At 37.1% G+C, this 19,775-nt stretch overlaps 1 protein-coding gene across 3 annotated transcripts in view; it reads left to right on the forward strand.

The window, feature by feature from the left end:
• The window catches only part of GRM1 (glutamate metabotropic receptor 1), a 420,592-nt gene that overhangs the window by 375,284 nt on the left and 25,533 nt on the right, over window positions 1–19,775 (forward strand). For all 3 annotated transcript variants that reach the window (XM_024248538.3, XM_024248540.3, XM_054558275.2), the window contains exon 8: window positions 6,418–7,348. In XM_024248538.3, coding sequence (XP_024104306.2) covers window positions 6,418–7,348 — 931 coding nt within the window. The remainder of the gene's footprint in view (window positions 1–6,417; window positions 7,349–19,775) is intronic.

A 19,775-nucleotide genomic window follows, 5' to 3' on the forward strand; every position in this document is an offset into this window, starting at 1 on the left:
ACGTGCACTGTCTTTCTCGCACCGTATTAGACCTTTTGACTTTAAATAAAATTGTTACATGAGTGTCTTCTGCTACAGTTCTTCTTAATCTTTTCAAATATCTAAACTCATGCAATCTTTGCGTATGCAGAGTATTGTTATTGGAAAAGTTAGCATAACATACCTTTATATTATTTCTTTTTATAAATTATACTTCAAGTTCTGGGATACATGTGCAGAATGTGCAAGTTTGTTACATAGGTATACGTGTGCCATGGTGGTTTGCTGCACCCATCAACCCGTCATCTACATTAGGTATTTCTCCTAAAGCTATCCCTACCTTTGCCCCACACCCCCTGACAGTCCCTGGCGTATGATGTTCCCTTCGCTATGCCCATATGTTCTCGCTGTTCAACTCTCACTTATGAGTGAGAACATGCAGTGTTTGGTTTTCTGTTCCTGTGTTAGTTTGCTGAGAATGATGGTTTCTAGCTTCATCCATGTTCCTGCAAAGGACATTAACTCATTCTTTTTGTATGGCTGCATAGTATTCCATGGTGTATATGTGCCACATTTTCTTTATCTAGTCTATCATTGTGGGCATTTGGGTTGGTTCCAAGTTTTTGCTATTGTGAATAGTGCTGTGATACATATCTGTGCATGTGTCTTTATAGTAGAATAATTGGTAATCCTTTGAGGATATACCCAGTAATGGGATTGCTGGGTCAAATGGTATTTCTGGTTCTAGATCCTTGAGGAATCACCACACTGTCTTCCACAATGGCTGAACTAATTTACACTCCTACCAACAGTGCAAAAGCATTCCTGTTTCTCCATATCCTCTCCAGCATCTGTTGTTTCCTGACTTTTTAATGATCACCATTCTAACTGGCATGAGATGGTGTCTCGTGCTTTTGATTTGCATTTCTCTAATGACCAGTGATGATGAGCTTTTTTCATGTTTCTTGGCCACATAAGTGCTTCTTTTGAGAAGTGTCTGTTCATATCCTTTGACCAATGTTTGATGCAGTTGTTTTTTTTTGTTCTTGTAAATTTGTTCAAGTTCCTTGTAGATTCAGGATATTAGCCCTTGGTCAGATGGATAGATTGCAAAAATTTTCTCCCATCCTATAGGTTGCCTGTTCACTCTGATGATAGTTCCTTTTGTTGTGCAGAAGCTCTTTAGTTTAATTAGATCCCATTTGTCAATTTTGGCTTTTGTTGCAATTGCTTTTGGTGTTTTAGACATGAAACCACTACTCAAGGAAGTAAGAGAGGACACAAACAAATGGAAAAACATTCCGTGCTCATGGATAGGAAGCATCAATATCGTGAAAATGGCCATACTACCCAAAGTAATTTATAGATTCAATGCTATTCCCATCAAGCTACCATTGACTTTCTTCACAGAATTAGAAAAAACTACTTTAAATTTCATATGGAACCAAAAAAGAGCCTGTATAACCAAGACAATCCCAAGCAAAAGGAACAAAGCTGGAGGCATCATGATACCTGACTTCAAACTATACTACAAGGCTGCAGTAACCAAAACAACTTGGAACTGGTACCGGTACCAAAGCAGATATATAGACCAATGGAACACAACAGAGGCCTCAGAAGTAACACACACATCTACAGCCATCTGATCTTTGACAAACCTGACAAAAACAAGCAATGGGGAAAGGATTCTCTATTTAATAAATGGTACTGGGAAAACTGGCTAGCCATATGCAGAAAACTGAAACTGAACCTCTTCCTTACACCTTATACAAAAATTAACTCAAGATGGATTAAAGATTTACATGTAAGACCCAAATCCATAAAAACTCTAGAAGAAAACCTAGGCAATACCATTCAGGACATAGGCATGGCCAAAGACCTTTATATTATTTCTCGAATGATGTCCACCAACAGTAGCTTAATATAACTAAATTATTGAGTTAGTGTGATGATTGTCTCTAGTAATATTTAGGCTCAGATAAATTCCTCTTAGTAGTAAGAGAAATAATAAAGATGAACTCAGATTTTTATAGCTTTAAATCAGTAAGGAAAGAAGTATGAATAAGCAAGAATATACAAAGGAGAGTATGATATATACAAGAATTTTATAATGGTGATCTTGTGCAGAAGATCATTATATGGTTATCAGCATGCTCTAAGGTCTCTGGGTCAGCAGTTAACTTCCATGCCCTTTCTGCTTCTGGAGGCTTTTGCAGAGCTTCAGTTTAAAATTACTAATGGGTGTAATCATCAGTGTATCAAGGTTCCCTTTCATTTTTCTAGAGGGTTGGGAATGATGAGGTCATGAATAAATATTCCAGCGAAAATGTCCTCATATCACCGGATTTATAAATTAGAGTGTTTCAGCTAAGAAATAAAAATCTAATTGTATTTTAGCCATTGTGAGGATTGTGGCTTTTCAGCAGGGGAATGCTTAAACAGTCATAAAATAAGCACACTATTTGAACTAGTACCTAGTAATAAATCATAGAGAGGGACAACCGTGTGCAATCCATCTGGAGATGCTCAAAGGTTTCTTTTGCGATTTTATCAATGTCCCATACATTTTTTTCCAAATTAATTTAATTACAAATGAAGCATGAGCTGGACACATCTTCTGCTATCCTGAAAATGTCTTTCCATTGCTGTTTAATTGGCCAACTTCTCCTTCCAGAATAAGTTGCCTAATTTTTCATGAGATGTACTGAGTTTTCACAAATATTCTTCAAATGAAACTTCTGCTTGAGAGATCTACAGATTTTCTTCCATAGGCTCCCAAACCATAGAGAACAGAGACCTTTTAGTTGGTTTACTGAAAGATCCATAATTATGTTGATTTGGGTTATTTACTTTTTAACTCTATCTGGAAATGTCAAGTCATGTATTAGATATTTTCTAAATTGGTAATTTTACATTTTAACTGTTTTTTCCTCATTCAATTCAAGTAATTCAGGAGGTCTAAGCCTACTTACAGAGGGAGAGAATACGGTCCTTTTTATGTTAGTTGTTCAGTCTATTTCAGAACTATTTGAAAGTTTCCTAAAGTTTTTTCTTCACCTTTATTTAGTTTACAACTTTGAATATTTATTGAAAGAAAAGCTTCTGAAAGTGCCTTATGCAATGCCTTTTCTATTTTTCTTTTTTAAATGTTACACCACTGGATTACTTTAATCTTCTCTTTTCTACTCTTGCATTTAAACATTTTTCTCCATCAAAGGTTAACAATTAATTGAATTAATTGTTACATACTTGTAGTATGGACAATAAGTATATAATAAAATTTCCAAATTCTATAGCAAACATTATGTTCTGTATTCATGAAGTTTAGGAAAATTATTAACTATAGGTCTTAATTTTGCTTTATGCCAGTTTCTTTAATTCAACTTCTATAGATCTGACTTATGTTCTAGAAAGTTTAAAATGTTATACTATTTTCTAGTAAAAACTCTGATGACAGAGTAGTTCATTTAGAGAGTCAGGTAAAGTTGCATAGAAAAAGAATGAAATGAAAAGAAGGTAGCGTTCAGAAGGTTACCAAAGCCTTGACAAAAATCATCATTGAATTGGAAAATTTGTTTGCAGAATGACAGCTAAGGAAACTGACAATTGACTGTGGTATTTTATCTCCTAATTTGTCTAGAGCTCCTTTTAAATATTTTAATTTATTGATTTCATCATATCAAAAGTTCCCATATAGCCATTGTTATTTTAAATATCTATTTTCCTACCTATCCGTCATGTATCTATCTATCTATCTATCTATCTATCTATCTATCTATCTATCTACAATCTATGTATCATCTGTCTTGCCTGTATTGGGAAAACAAAAAATATTAGGATTAACATGTGACTTTATACAGAAAGAATAAGCTCTTCCAGAAAAAGGTTTGTATTTAGACAGAGACAAATCCCTGATACACAAGGAAGAGAGCCCACCAAGTTCTGTCAAAAGTGTGTGCTTGCTAATGGTGTCTTAGATTCCCAAAGCAAACAGAGTGTAGGAAGGCAACACACAATCACTAAAATAAAGTGATCTTTCATCAGTTGACAACACGGGAAGTATTCTTGTAAAGGTTTTCTAAGAAACCTAAGGCTGAGTGACCTACCACTTTTGGCAAATTGGTTATCAATTTAAAGGATCTCCAAACATTAGCACTCAGGGCCAGCTTGGATTGGACACTTCTTAGGCTTACATGTTCCTCTAATGTTTATGAACTATCCCTTATATAGTCAACAGAAAAAGATGATTCAAAACAAAACAAACAAGCAAACAAAACAGAAAAATATGGTTCAAAACAAAACAAACACACAAACAAAAAAGACCCATAAAATAAGACTTTGTATATGTATGTAAATAACAGCAAAAGCAAAGAAACAGCAAGGGAATAAACAGATATGGAAAAAAATATTTATCAAATTGTGTATCTCTAAAGTGAACTACTTGTTGACATAATAAAAAGCTTATGTCTAATTACCATATGGTGCATTTCAAAACCAAAGGTTATATGACTTAATATATAAAGATACAGGTGAAATTACCTTACACAAAGACCTAAGTTTAATTGCCTTCTATATAAAGACCTACATGATTACAAATCCTAGGACAACTACATAAATTCAGCAACAAGAGCTCAGTAAAATTAGCCAGAATGAGAAAATTGTTGAGAATGACTCTCATGCTAGTACATGGGAAGGACAGAATGTGGGCACGAAGGGGTCCAGTGAGTGACCCTGTTGATCAGAGCATCTCTTGGAATGTTATCAAATAAGGGGTCTTCAAAATTATCTTGGTGAAGCCTCTAGAAATATGAAACATGGTGAGACTAAATACATAAAATTTTTTTTAAAAAGCACAAAAGCTGGCCTGGGTGTGGTGGCTCATGCCTGTAGTCCTAGCACTTTGGGAGGCCGAGGCAGGCTGATCACGATGTGAGCAGATCGAGAACATCCTGGCTAACACAGTGAAGCCCCGTCTCTAGTAAAAATACAAAAAATTAGCCGGGCATGGTGGCGGGTGCCTGTAGTCCCAGCTACTCGGGAGACTGAGGCAGGAGAATGGTGTGAATCCAGGAGGCAGAGCTTGTGGTGAGCTGAGATTGTGCCACTGCACTCCAGCCTGGGTGACAGAGTGAGACCCCGTCTCAAAAAAAAAAAAAAAAAAAAAAAAAGCACAAAAGCTAAACAAATTGCTTACTGTAGTAAGGGATAGTTATGCTAGGCAGATACATTTTCTCTGAGCAGAAGACTATTCATTTTATATGGAGCTTTTAGAAAGTGTGGAGTTTAGGGATTGAAAACCTTGCAGCTTCTGAGAGCTGGTTGACATCACCTGTAGCAGTACAATTACTCATATGAGACTGTTGATTAGTTGGCACTCATTTATTGAAGTGATTCTGATCCTGCCTGAGTGATTATCAGAAGTAAGGGCTGACAGTGCTTGCTTGGCATCCAAACACATGTTCACTGAGGCAAGTTGTTGACTGACTGACAGGTTTAGCACTGGTTCTGGTGGTTCCCTTTTGCCATGGCTACAGAGCAATGAGTCTTTTCCTAAATTTGTGGAAATGACTTTATTCTCACAATTTGGGAAATATTGGCCCAGACCAAATATTTTGTGATTACAAAATTCTGTGGAGGGGTTGTCCCAGAGCCTGACAAATTTTTCTCTCACTCTGAAATACAAAATACGTTTTATTCTCCATCTAGGAGGAAAAGATAAGCCAGGAATTTAGGAACAAATTCTAGTCTTTCCTTTCAAGAGATGGGTTAGGGGAGATTTCATTCTTCCTGGATATGTCCACTAGAGGTTACTAACTCAAAGGCCCTCAGGTTTCAGATACAGATCATTCATGCATGATTCATGAGTAGAGGAGTGAGATTTAAGGTATAATATAGAGTTATGCAGTAAACAGGAGAACGCAGATTCTTCTAAAGAAGTCGATGAAATTTACATTGAAAACACTCTGCTGGCCAAAAACGACTTGTCTATGAGCTGGACTTGCCTACAGACAATGGGTGCATCAAAAGAAAAGTTTTGTTAGTTTATTTCTTAATAATTTATTCTATCCCATTATCACCATTTAATCCTCACTGGAAATAAAGTTTTATTTGGGTGTTTTCTTTTTCTGAACATGTAGAACCGAGTGCCATTCACAGAATGGCATCTGTTTATAATGCTGATGTTAGAAGAAAAGATCATTTTTATAGGTTCAAGTATGTCACATTAGGCTTGTAATAAGATTAAGTTTGGGGACATAATTGTCCAGGTAAGACAATGATGTATCTTTATTTGTGTAATAGTGGGCATTTTTAAAAAAGCATTAAATGCTATAAATCATGAAGGATGCAAAGATGACTATGTCTCTAGTAATTAATAGGCATGTTGTTATTCCTAGCAGAAACCTTGGATTCATGCTAAAATGATTTTTCTCATCACAGGCTGTGAGCCCATTCCTGTGCGCTATCTTGAGTGGAGCAACATCGAATCCATTATAGCCATCGCCTTTTCATGCCTGGGAATCCTTGTTACCTTGTTTGTCACCCTAATCTTTGTACTGTACCGGGACACACCAGTGGTCAAATCCTCCAGTCGGGAGCTCTGCTACATCATCCTAGCTGGCATCTTCCTTGGTTATGTGTGCCCATTCACTCTCATTGCCAAACCTACTACCACTTCCTGCTACCTCCAGCGCCTCTTGGTTGGCCTCTCCTCTGCGATGTGCTACTCTGCTTTAGTGACTAAAACCAATCGCATTGCACGCATCCTGGCTGGCAGCAAGAAGAAGATCTGCACCCGGAAGCCCAGGTTCATGAGTGCCTGGGCTCAGGTGATCATTGCCTCAATTCTGATTAGTGTGCAACTAACCCTGGTGGTAACCCTGATCATCATGGAACCCCCTATGCCCATTCTGTCCTACCCAAGTATCAAGGAAGTCTACCTTATCTGCAATACCAGCAACCTGGGTGTGGTGGCCCCTTTGGGCTACAATGGACTCCTCATCATGAGCTGTACCTACTATGCCTTCAAGACCCGCAACGTGCCCGCCAACTTCAATGAGGCCAAATATATCGCCTTCACCATGTACACCACCTGTATCATCTGGCTAGCTTTTGTGCCCATTTACTTTGGGAGCAACTACAAGATCATCACAACTTGCTTTGCAGTGAGTCTCAGTGTAACAGTGGCTCTGGGGTGCATGTTCACTCCCAAGATGTACATCATTATTGCCAAGCCTGAGAGGAATGTCCGTAGTGCCTTCACCACCTCTGATGTTGTCCGCATGCATGTTGGCGATGGCAAGCTGCCCTGCCGCTCCAACACTTTCCTCAACATCTTCCGAAGAAAGAAGGCAGGGGCAGGGAATGCCAAGTGAGTTATCTGACCTGTTTGTCTCTCTTCTCTCTTCCTTTCTCTGTCTCTCTTTCTCTCTCTGTCTCTCTCTCTCTCTTTCTCTGTCTCTCATATCTTCCTCTAGTTTTCTGAGTTGTCTCTTCCATTTCCCCAATGTCTTTCTCTTCCTTTCTTAATCTTTTCTCCCTTTCTTAAATCTCACATTCTGTTGCAGTAAGAATGCAGAACTGAGGCTCCTCCCTGTTTTCATTTCTTTGAAAGAAAAGGAGCAGGAAACAGTCCTTATTCTTGCCTAGAAGTGGAAGCTTTGGTTCTGCCAGTAACTTACCCTTTCTCATGGGACCTCCTTCTATGGAGCATCATTTTGCCCCTGGGGGCAGGGTCAGAGAGGCAAGCACTAATTATAATGTCTAGTTCTGACCATGGTGAAGGTAGCTTCTGGTTTATTTTTATCATTCTGGAATCACACCACTTCTAAACCGGGGTGAAGGGGAGGAAAACTTAGCACCTGGAGAAATTGCCATTTCAAAATTTGATCACCACTGAGCACCAAGTATGTCCTAAAATAAGATCCTGCAAGCAACTGACTTATCATATCTCTCTTATTTATTGAACTGGAATGTACATTGTAATAAACATGTTCCATGATGTTATACATGAATTGGGTCATCTCTGCTACTGCAAAGTCATGATCAGAATAGTTTCTTAGTCATAAAGCACCAAAAAAAATAAAAATAAAAAAAAGGGAACCAGGTGATAAGCCCCAATCTTGAGACTTTGTGTGAACATTAAAGTCCAGATGAATTCCAGATGAATTCTATTCAAAGTCCAGATGAATTATATTTCTATAATTCTTCTGAGTTGTTTTTATAATGAGCACTTTCCTATCCTTTTTCTATTTTGAGAAGAAGCATATGTTAAATTTGCATATGCCACCTCTTTCTGTGACCCATGAAAACAAATTTCATGTAATGTTTTTTATTTCAAAAATAGCATGGATGCTTGAAGTTCTAAAGGTAACTGAATTATCCAGAAATTAAGTCATTTTCTCCACTAGCAGCATTAATTTTACTCTTTCAAGCAATCCTTTAAAAATAAAAGTTTTAATAATAATCATGATAAGTTACAGATCGTTTAATAATTATTCCATCCATCTGAACCTGTCAGCAGGAACATTATTTCCCCCCATTTTGTAGGTGAGAAAAGTAGTCTGCTATAAATTTTTATAACTTGTATTTATTTATTAGTATTATTTTCTTAATCCCAAAAGTGATAGTAGAATTTTTGTAACTTTTCAATGTAATTCCCCTTAGTTATTCTTTATTTAGGTCTTAACTGATATGATACTTCTCACTTTAACACATGCCAAAAATTTTACATCCTTTAAATTTCTTGGTTTTTGTATATTTACTTTCCAAGCAGCAACATGGGCATCTTTTGCAGAATTTATATACTCTGAGGATCTAACAAGGGAGTCTTTAGGAAAACATATCTTTGAAATCCATTTTACGGATTTCAAGTAAAGACATCCCTAATTTTTTCAAAACTAGGATGAAGCCAATAATGTGTGCTTACATTTTGGTATATCAATTTTTAAGTTTGTTATAAGATGTTGATTGTAAAAGTGGTTAGCCTTTTTTTTTCTCTTGCCATGTTTTTTTATTCTAGCCAAACTCCCCTCAGGAGCAAACTCCTGGCAGGGAGTTATCAGGGAGCATGAAAGCAAACCAACAGTGCCACGAAATGGAAAAAAAAAATAGACAATTAGGCCAGATGTAAAATGGCATCACTAACAGTTTCCATTAAGAGGGAAGAAATAAGAGGAAAGAAAATGAAAAGAAAGAAGGCATTCCTTAAACTGGAGTGTTCACAAGGATTAAAAGATTCACTTTATTGCATCACCTACAGTTTTCTGAGGGTTCCATTACAACATCCACCATTATTCCACTCCATGTTTCTACCTTGCCTTTATTATGGTTCTTCAGAAACTTCCTTGTAATTTTTGAGTATGTGTCATTTTTGAAAGTTGTTCTTCTAACCATTTAAGGTAAAGAGAAAACCTATATAATTAAGTTATCTTGTGTTGGTGCCCAGGAATATGCATTTTTGAAAGCTCTCCCAGTGATTCTATGTACAGACAGATATGGGCACCTGTTTAAGAGAACAGTGACTACTGAAGAGTATGCAGTGCTTGCTGCAGAGATGAGTTGGAGCTATCTGATGTCGCATTAACAATGCTGAGCATTTCTCTCGTGTCCAGGCATTGCTGCAAGAGATTACCTTCCCACACCTGGAACCACTTTCCTTATAAACTGAGAGCATCCCTTCACTATTAGAAATTTAGAAATTAATTTCATGTGGGATCTTGCTTTTGGGAGAAAAATCAGCATGGTCTAAATTAACTGGATTGATTTTCTAGGAAGTGCTGATTTCATCAGTAAATTGTTGAACTATTAGCCGTAATTTATCAAGCATTATTAAATTCATTTAATAAGAAATATATTTCTAATTAAAAATTATAACCCACAGCTTTCTGAGTACAATTTATACCGAGTTCAATATGCACCAAGCAAATGAGCTGACCCAGAGAGGGTATTTGAGGCTAACCTATGGAAAACAATCATCTGTTTACTCATTTTTCTCATTTATTCTGCTGTTTCTCCTGTTGTAACTATGTGAGACTGTAATTTTAGTACATAAAAAAGAATCTCAACGCTTATGTTTTTACCTTTTTATTTCCATTTTATTTTTTCCTAATTTGTCTCCAAAGTTACAAAAAGCACAAACAATCTAATATTTTTACAGCAGCAAAAATCTGCTAGAGTTTTGCCAACTGAAGCAAAGGGGCTAAAAACTCTGGAGAACACATCACCCAATGAATTTATTGCTATTTTGGATGTGTAATTCCTACATTTATGGTACACTGAGGGTGTTCAGCAGTCTGCATGTGTAGCTATAAACACAGAACAGATGCTGTAATGAAGAGCTTCCAACTGATCTATCTGTTTGAACATTGTTTTGAGGAGTTGCAAGTCCAATGGCATTCTCATGACAGGCTGTTTCTGAGATACGTGGTTGGAATGATGTTGCATGTCTGTTTTTAGCAAAGTTTACTTCAATTTTTTATTTTATTCACAGCTGAATATCTGACACAACCAAAGGTTTGGGCACTTGCTTTACATTTTCTGGAATATAATTTAGGAGGAGTTTAATCAATACACTGGGTGTTTGGGTTACTTGAGTTATTTATAATCAGAAGTCCCTTCAGGCATACTTGTATCCTGGGAGGTCAACTGAAGTTACCTTTGACTCTGCTCGTTTCTTTAGCTTTTTAAAAAAATGAACATGAATGGAAAAATATTCAGGACTCGGTAGATTTAAAAATATTGAAAAAATCAATTTATTGGCAATAGAAGAAAACGGAAATCCATGGACATTTATGAGGAAGTAAATTAATTAGATCCAAATAATTTAACACTTCCTTTTAAGGCAAAATGAGTTAACATTATTCAACTGAAAAATTCAAATACCATATAAATGACATGCTTCTTTAAAAAGTAATTATATCAATGATTACATGTCAAACTAACATCTCTACTTAATTCCTAGATAAGTAAAATCACTGAGTGCCAAACAATTTGATGGCACATGGAGCTGAAATGTGACAATACATTCCTATATTTTGCATGCAAAATTGTGTACAAAACTAAAAACAATTACAACCCTTCCTCCCTAAAGGCATCAGACTGACACAAGGAAGTAATTTTAAAATATAGGTTACTAAGTAAATGGATATGCTACCTTGATTATTTCTTGAGTATTTGAGTATTTTTTTAACTGAGTCAAGAACCAAGTGAAATTCTAAATGGAATGATGCTCTGAGGAAATTTTCCATTTTGTTCTCTGCTAGAAATATATTTTGTCCACCAGTAGAAGCAAATAAGCCCGCAGCATTAGTCATTATGTCCTGGGTAAGCATTTTGATTTTCTTTCCTCTGATTATGAAAAGAAATGTATTAGTGAGTTTACAGATATCATGGCCAAATAGAAGTGGCATGTTCTCCTCTTTTTATTTTTGATACAGTTCTCATTTATGTTTATAGCTCTGCTAAATTTTTATTATTTTTAATTGACACATAATAATTATACCTATTTATAGGGTACACTGTAATATTTCAATACCTGAATACCATGTGTAATGATCAAATCAGGGTAATTAGCACATCTATCATTTCAAACATTCATCATTTCTTAGTGTTGGGAATATTCAAAATCCTCTCTTCTAACTACTTGAACTGTTGTTAACTATAGTCACTATAGTTAACTACTAGAACTTATTTGAAATAACTCATTTACTATTCTGGCTCACAAACAGGATAATCTTGTCATTTTGAAATTATTTTTCTCTTAATCACACAATATATAGCTTTAAAAGCTATTGTAATTCTTCATGATATTTATAGTAAATATCAGAAGATTTATTGAAACATTTGTGGTAGAATTTTACTACTGGCTAGTAATATTTATTGAGGATCAGTTTCTCATTCATTCATTTATGCAATCAATCATTGTTTCAACAGTAAGCTTAAAAGCACTTAGGTACTTGATATGGTGCTAGGTAGTCAAGATAAAAAATATATATATAAGAGGCAGGCACTGACTGCACCAATCTTGCAATATGGGAAGGGAGACACTAAAAAATATAAATAAATGTACTATCTTTTGTGCCATAGTAGAAAACCAATATAACATTCTCAGTGCCCTGGGAAGAAAGAGATTAAGTCCAGCTAATGGAGTAGTATCTGTAGAAGGATTGGAAAGATCTTCCAGTAAAAGTAGCATTTGAGCTTGACCATAAAGCATGTTTTTCAACTGGAGAAATTGTGCTATGCTAGACTACTTTATATAGAGAAAATAATATAAGTGAAGATTCAGAAATGTTAGTGCACTTTCATGCCACGACATAGAATTTGTTATGCGTGAAGCACATAGAGAGGTGTAGTGTTGGGCAACTTTGCAAATGCAAGAAGAGTATAGAATATAGATAATGGTTAATGTCCCAAGGGGAAGTTTCAGTACTTTTTCTATAAACCACAAGGTGCAATAAGGTTTTTTGTGAAGTTTCATCATCATGTGTAAGCTTTAGGGGAAGAAACTGACTTATAGAAAGACCAGTTAATAGAGTGTCACAGTAATCCAGTAACAGGTAAAAATAAAAGCTTTAAACTAGAGCGGTAGAGTGAAAGTTGAATCCAAGACACGCATATGAAAAAGTTTTCTGAGCTTAATTCACTAGACTTGAAATACCAGTTATGCGAGGTGAAAGAAATAATAAAAAAAAGAATAGGACTCTTATGATTTGAGCCCAAGTGAAATACTGCTACTATTAAAACAGATAAGGAATACAGGAGCAGGACAGAGGAGATATTGACAAGTTGGGTTTCAGATTAATTAATTGAAAGTGCTATAAAGTCATCCAAATGGAGGTATCTATAAGGTTCTTAGAAATTTAAGTCTGGAGCTTAAGAGACAGGTCTAGGCCAGACCTCTAGATTTGAAGATCAATTGTCAAAATATTTAAAGTGCCCAAGAGGGTGGTTATGACATGAGAAAAGAAGAAATACCAGGAAGAACAAACATTAGGGAACTCTTACACTTAAGAGGTAAGATAAGGAAAATCTGAAGGCAGTAGACAAAGGTTATCAGAAAGAATGTGGGAAATAAAAGGATGCAATATTATGGAAACCAAGGAGACCTTGTATTAATGTGCTCAGGTTGTCAAAACAAAATACCAGCAACTGAGCTGCTGAAATAAAAGATGTGTATTTTCTCACAGTTCTGGAGGCTGAAAATCAAGATCAGGATGCCAACATGGTTGGTTTCTGGTGAAGGCTTTCCTGTTGAGTCACAGATAGCCACCATCTTGCTGTGTGCTCACATGACTTCTTCTTTGGGAGATAGAGATAGAGGATATAGATAGCAATGATAGAGACAGCGAGACACCTCTGTTGTGTTTTTTTGTTTGTTTGTTTATTTGTTTTTTACATGGGCACTAATCCCATTCTAGGAGCCCCATCCTTATGACCTCATCTAAACCTAATTACCCAAAGTCTCCATGTCCAAAACAATCTCTATTAGGGCTTCAATAGATGAATTTTGGGGAGAATGACTCATATATTCAGTCAATAACAGAATGTTTCAATAAGATAGAACTTGAGGTCTTATCCTTGGAATCACCAAGGATGGGGACTGTATGGTTAACCTGAGAGGTTTCAGTGCTATAATCTGGGTAGAAGTTATACTGCAATAAGTTGAGGAGTTTGGCATTAAAAGAAGTAGGAAATTCCAACAGTTTTTAAGGAGGTTGAAGAAGAGGGAGGAAGGGTATCATAGAGGAGAACTTTAAGCTTCTTTGTAATATCTGAGAAAAGAGGTGACAAAGAAGGAAAAGTTGGAAACATTAAGAGAGAGATCATCTGATGTGTGCTGGGAGGCCTGGCCGAGAGCTGGTCTGTTAGCAGAGCCATCTGACATTAATGGAGAACTATGACAATGAAGCACCAACTCTGAGGATGTGTGTGGGTGACACTTGTTCTCACTCAGCTGTGTTGATGTGTAATGGTTGATATTAAAATAGTATGAAAAATCAGGCTGGGAGCTTATCATCATTTTTATTAAAACTTGAAAATAAACCCCAATCCTACTGATATTATTGGGCCTCTGGACTTATAAACATTGACAGTAAGATTTGAGAAGGGACAAATGAAGGAAAGCCTGGAAAGGAAGGTGTGTTCTTTTGGAATTACTGATGGGCTGGAGCACTCTCAGCCCGTAAGTAGGTGCCCTTTGTAGAAGAAAGAAGGGTAGGCTGGGCGTGGTGGCTCATGCCTATAGTCCTAGCATTTTGGGAGGCTGAGGTGGGTGGATCACCTGAGGTCAGGAGTTCAAGACCAGCCTGGGCAACATGGTGAATCTCTGTCTCTACTAAACATGCAAAAATAAAATTAGCCAGGCGTGGTGGCGTGCACCTGTAATCCTAGCTACTTGGGAGGCTGAGGCAGGAGAATAGCTTGAACCTAGGAGGCGGAGGTTGCAGTGAGCCAAGATCGCACCACTGCACTCCAGCCTGGGTAACAAGAGCAAAACTCCATCTCCAAGACAACAACAACAACAACAACAAAAAGAATAAAGAAGGAGAAGGAGAAAAAGAAGAAAGAAGGGTATTGTGTATCCAGAGTTAGACTCAGTTGGGAATACAGCATGCACATCTGTTCTGTGTGATTGGAAAGAGTTAGAAATCCTTAGACCCATCCCTGACAGGTCATAGTTCCTAGGTGGCCAGCACAAGGATATTTTGTTTGAGGTAAAGTCCTGTGCTCCTCAAAAAATCAGGCCAGAATGTTCTCACTTCCTGAAAGATGCCACACTTTTTCTTCACCTGAAGGCCCTTAGCATACTTTAGAATGAACATAGCTTAGTAAGTAAATGGCATGTGGAGGACAATGCTGCTGCAGGAGACCACCTGGAAAGCCACATGCTCAAGTGCAAGGAAGGGGCGAACGGCCCCAGGATAATGGAGATGCACATTCCCTGTCCCCAACCTGGTGCAGCAAATTTGCAGTCACCACCAATTCCTTGATTTTTCTCTTGAAAGTAACACACTTGCTCCACAAATAACACAGAAATAGCTACTTTTAATACTTTTAATACTTATGGCTCATATTTTCAAGCTCTCACCTGAGACAGACCATGGGCACCTATTATGCTATATCTTCAAAGGAACATAATTGCTTTTAAATATAGGTCATCTTTTATATTTCAGATTCAAATAAACTTGTATAGTCAATGCGTATTCAAGTTCTGAAACTTAATATTTTATTCTCGTATGTTAATGTGTAGTTTCTAAACTGAATTCATAAATATTCCCAGATAATTATCTGTAATGGCTCAAGGTGGGTGCATTCATAACACCATCATGCAAATAAAGAATCTGAGGCTTGGAAGGCTCAATGCCATTTTTATAAGAGGAATAAATGGGGCCAAAAATCGTTGTTTTCCGGATAAAAATCATTTATTTTTATCATTCAATGGCTCTCTAAGTTTGTTACCTCAATAATGTATTTATTATTCATGCATTAAATTCAATTAATAAGAGATAGAACCCATTCCCAAAAAATTCATGGTATAACACATGGTTACAATCTCATTGTGTGCATGAAATGATAAACAGTATAATGTGGTGACTCATGTGAATGGGAAATTTCAGAGTCAGATGTTGTTTTTAGTCAGTTTGAACTGCTATAACTAAAATATCATAGACCGGGTGACTTAACAGCAGAAATATATTGCTCACAGTTCTGGAGGCTGAGAAGTCCTAGATTAGGGTGCTACAAGGTGGGGTCCTAGTGAGTGTCCTCTTCTGGTTTGAAGATGGCCATCTTCTCATTGTATCCTCACATGATAGAGAGCAGAGGAGGGAGGAAGCAAGCTCTCTCCTGTATCTTCAATAGGGCACTGATTCCTTCATGAGGGCCCCACCCTCCTGATCTAATTATCTTCCAAAGGCCCTACGTCTTCATACTCTCACATTGGGAGATTTTAACATATGAGTTTTGGAAAACACAAACATTCAGTTCATAGCAGATGTCTATCAAGTCATCTGTTTTCTTTCAAATTACTAGTCCTTGGGCAAATTTCTTAACTTCTATGTATTTCAGTTATAAAAATGGATAATAATAGTGCTTATCTCATAGGGTTCTGGGGAGGATAAAATGAGAAAATTTGTATAAAGAGCACAGCACAGTACCTAAATAATTGAGAAAAATCTCAATAATTGTTAGCCTGTGACATTAAAATTATAAAAACATGGGAAGGTATATGAAAGTTCATATACTATACTAACATAAAATTCTTAATTACCCCTTCAAGTAAAGAGAGTTCTAGAAACTGGGGATATGCCTTAGCCTTATGCATTCATTATATTCATGCTATAAAAAATGGAGGAGCTGTAAGTCTGCTGGAAGTGGAGGCATGCAACTGTTACTCCGTGTGAGATGTGTGAAGAAGGACACCCTGTATGACACGGTTTGGCAACCTGTCCCTGCTTGGCCTCAGCTAAAGAAAGATGAGGTCATTTGCATCCCATCTGCTAGCCTTAGTGTCCAGTGTAAAGTGTTATCAACTTAAAAGTGAAGCAGACTGTGTGAACGTGTTGTAAAGCTAGTCCAGGAGCAAAAGTATTGAGAGTTTGGAGAATGAAGAAAATAAGAGGAAAGTCTCAATGGGTTTGGAAGCTTCAGATCACAAGAATAGAGCCTAAAGGGTCATTAATTAGAACATTTTGGCTGCAATTTATAGACGACAACTTAAGCTAGCCTAAGCAAATGGGGTGGGGTATTTAATGTAAAAATATGAGAAATAATATCAGGTATCGCATATGACATAGAGGACTGGGTCCAGAGTGGAAAGGCTCCAGATTTCTGTCTTCTTGCCTCCTGTCTTGCCCTATGCCTTCTTCATCTTCTCCTCAGATATCTTTATTTCGTGAGCACTCATAGTGAGTCTAAGGATAACCATGCCAATGCTCATGAGTTCACATGTTGTTATAGGTCCAGATACCCAAAGAGAATGACTGAATTCCCTCAACCCACAGGGTTCTGCATAGCACAGAGAGAAATACTGTCCATGGAGGGGGAAGAAAACTCCATGGCTCTGTTAGAGGATCCATTTGTTATGAAAGTTTGAGGTGTAGAGTCAACTAAGTTTAAAAGCCAGACCTTATCTTCACTTCTATTATATAGACTTCTGGCTATAAAATGCCTCTCCGTTGCCTCAGGATGAAGACTAAGAAAAGATGAACTTTAAGTTTTGTTTTTTTGTTTTGTTTTGTTTTGCTTTGCTTTGTCTTATAAAGAAAATAGATCATTAGGACATTGTCTTCTGAGTTAATAAAAATATATTATAAGTTACAGTACAACAATAAAATATTATTGTTAGCATTAGTTAATAGAATAAAAAAAAGAAAATCAGTGAGTATTTAATCAAGTTAACAAAAAATGTACCTATAATTACATTTTATTTCAACAGAGTAAGGGAAGCCTCCTATAACTGAAGGCAAGTTAATACTAGCCTCTATGCAGATTATCTGTAAGATATATGAGGAATTGGCTGCTAACAAAATTAGGCCGAGCCCCTCGGTGATGCTGCTCCAGGTAATGAAAAACAACTCTTTGAAAGAAATCAATAACAGTAGGAAACACTTTCCTTCCCCAGATTTTCCAGTTATAAAAATATATTCTCAAGTTACCATGCTCCTAGCAAATACCCTCAAATACTGTGGGAATTAATATCTTTTTCCACTTGATCAAACTTTATATTTCTTATATTATTTGGCTTAGATGGGTATGAAAAAATATAGACTTATGTAATAAAAGTACATTAAAAGAAATTATGATAATGGAGTTGGAGTAGGGATGAGGGAGAAGAGGGATGCTGTCAGCCAGTTCTGTGACTGTAGCTGTTGATTCCATTAGTGTCTTATTGCAAACTTTAAGTAAGGTTTTTATAATTCAATCCTTAATTTAAAAAAATTACAGAGTCAACTATTTTACAAACCGTGGACAATTTATTGGTAAAGAAAACAGCACAGTCTGTGATCTTTGCTTTGTCTTATAAAGAAAATAGATCATTAAGACATTGTCTCCTGAGTTAATAAAAATATGTTATAAGTTACAGGACAACAATAAAATATGATTGTTAACATTAGTTAATAGAATAAAAAAAGAAAATCAGTGAGTATTTAATCAAGTTTGAGCATAGAGGAGTAGAGGAATACCAGCAAGAAACCTGGCCACAACCATGTAACAAGGTAAAGTTCTACAACAGAGGAAGTAGGGAATGTTTGGGAGGCACCTAGGGGGCCTCTAGTAAAGGCCTTGGAGGTAGGGAAGGTCTATGAAGCTCTAGGGACAATAGTTCCCATCAGCTAGACCAAGAAGGAGATTAAGAAAGAGGGGGTTAAGGTGGAGGAAGTGCAGAGAGAGTATTCTAGGCAGAGGGACCACGATGTAAAGAGATTTGGAGGCAAACAAGACCTCAGCTTATTAGGAAAATGAAGAAAAAAATAAAAGGTTTCAGTAGGGTTGGTATTCCTTATAAGGAATGTTTGTTTAGCTTCAAGTATGTGAAGCCAAAAGTTATTTCAGGGCTGATCCTAGTATAAAATCACTTTTGCTAGGATGGTTAGAATTACAGGCTTGGTTTCAAGGGCTGAAACATACCTCTTAAGATCCAGAAGATAAGTACTGTTGACTCATTCATTCAATAAACAACTTTCAAGCACCTAACTGTGTCAGGCACTGGGACAACTGCAGTGGTGAACAAACAGACCTGGCTCCTGACTTTGTGGAAACTGAAATCTAGCTAGTAGACTGGGCATTGAACAAGACAATACAAGCATAGCAAGTGTTTCTATGAGAAGTACGGGTGTTATAGGAGTGTTATTAGAAGTCTCCAACCAGTCCAAGAATGCTGGAAATGTTTGCAGGAAGCATTACCCTAGCTAAGATTTCTGAAGAAGGAGAAGGGGTTGGTTAAGAAAGGAAGAAGGCTGATGGGATAGAGCAGTCAGGGAATCTGGATGTAAAGACGGGAAAAAAAAGCATTCACAGATAATGGAAATGAAGCAATTCCAGGATGCCTGGGAGCAGAGGAAGTAAGAAGGAAAACATAGTGAGACAAGACTGGACAGGTCTCTAGGGCCAGATTACTTAGAACTAGTTAGAGGAAGCCTTATGAGCTTGGACCTTATCTTCTGGACAGTGAGAATCCACTCAGGTCACAGAGCAGGGTGCACTGTGATTGGTGAGATGTGTGTTTCAGAACTATCACTCTACCCCCAGTATGGAGGATGTTTAGGAGGCAAGCAAGATATGAGCCTGAGCTCTGGGAGGATACTGGTACAGGGTCCAGGGAAGAGATTAGAGTGGCCTGACCTGTGGCTTTGACAAGTGGGATGAAGACAGTGAACAAAGAGAAATACTTAAGTAAGAACAAAAGTAAAAGTAAAGTTGCTCAAAAAAATTCAATGTTAAGATATACACAGAGCCAACAGAGACATGCCTTTGCCTCAAGATTGTTGGGCTCCAAGACCTATGAAAGTTGAACTATAACCAGAATAAATGTATAAACATACTAAAACATGACTGATCTGGAAAAGGAGGAGAGCAGAGAAAAGCAGTCACCCAAGAAAACATTGGAAATGGCCACAGATCTCTGTAAGGTGGAGGTGGGTGAAGGGCTTGGTGACCAATTGGTTCATTACAAATTTAAGATGAACCTAACTGTCTTCATTTGATGCCATCAAATGTTTAACTATTGAACCTTGTAACCCTCCATCCCCTCCTTCTGCCTCCCTGTGAACAAGCAATGGTCAAGTCTTGTCTCC

Source organism: Pongo abelii, chromosome 5 (genome assembly GCF_028885655.2).
Source record: "Pongo abelii isolate AG06213 chromosome 5, NHGRI_mPonAbe1-v2.0_pri, whole genome shotgun sequence".
Classification (NCBI taxonomy): Eukaryota; Metazoa; Chordata; class Mammalia; order Primates; family Hominidae; genus Pongo; species Pongo abelii.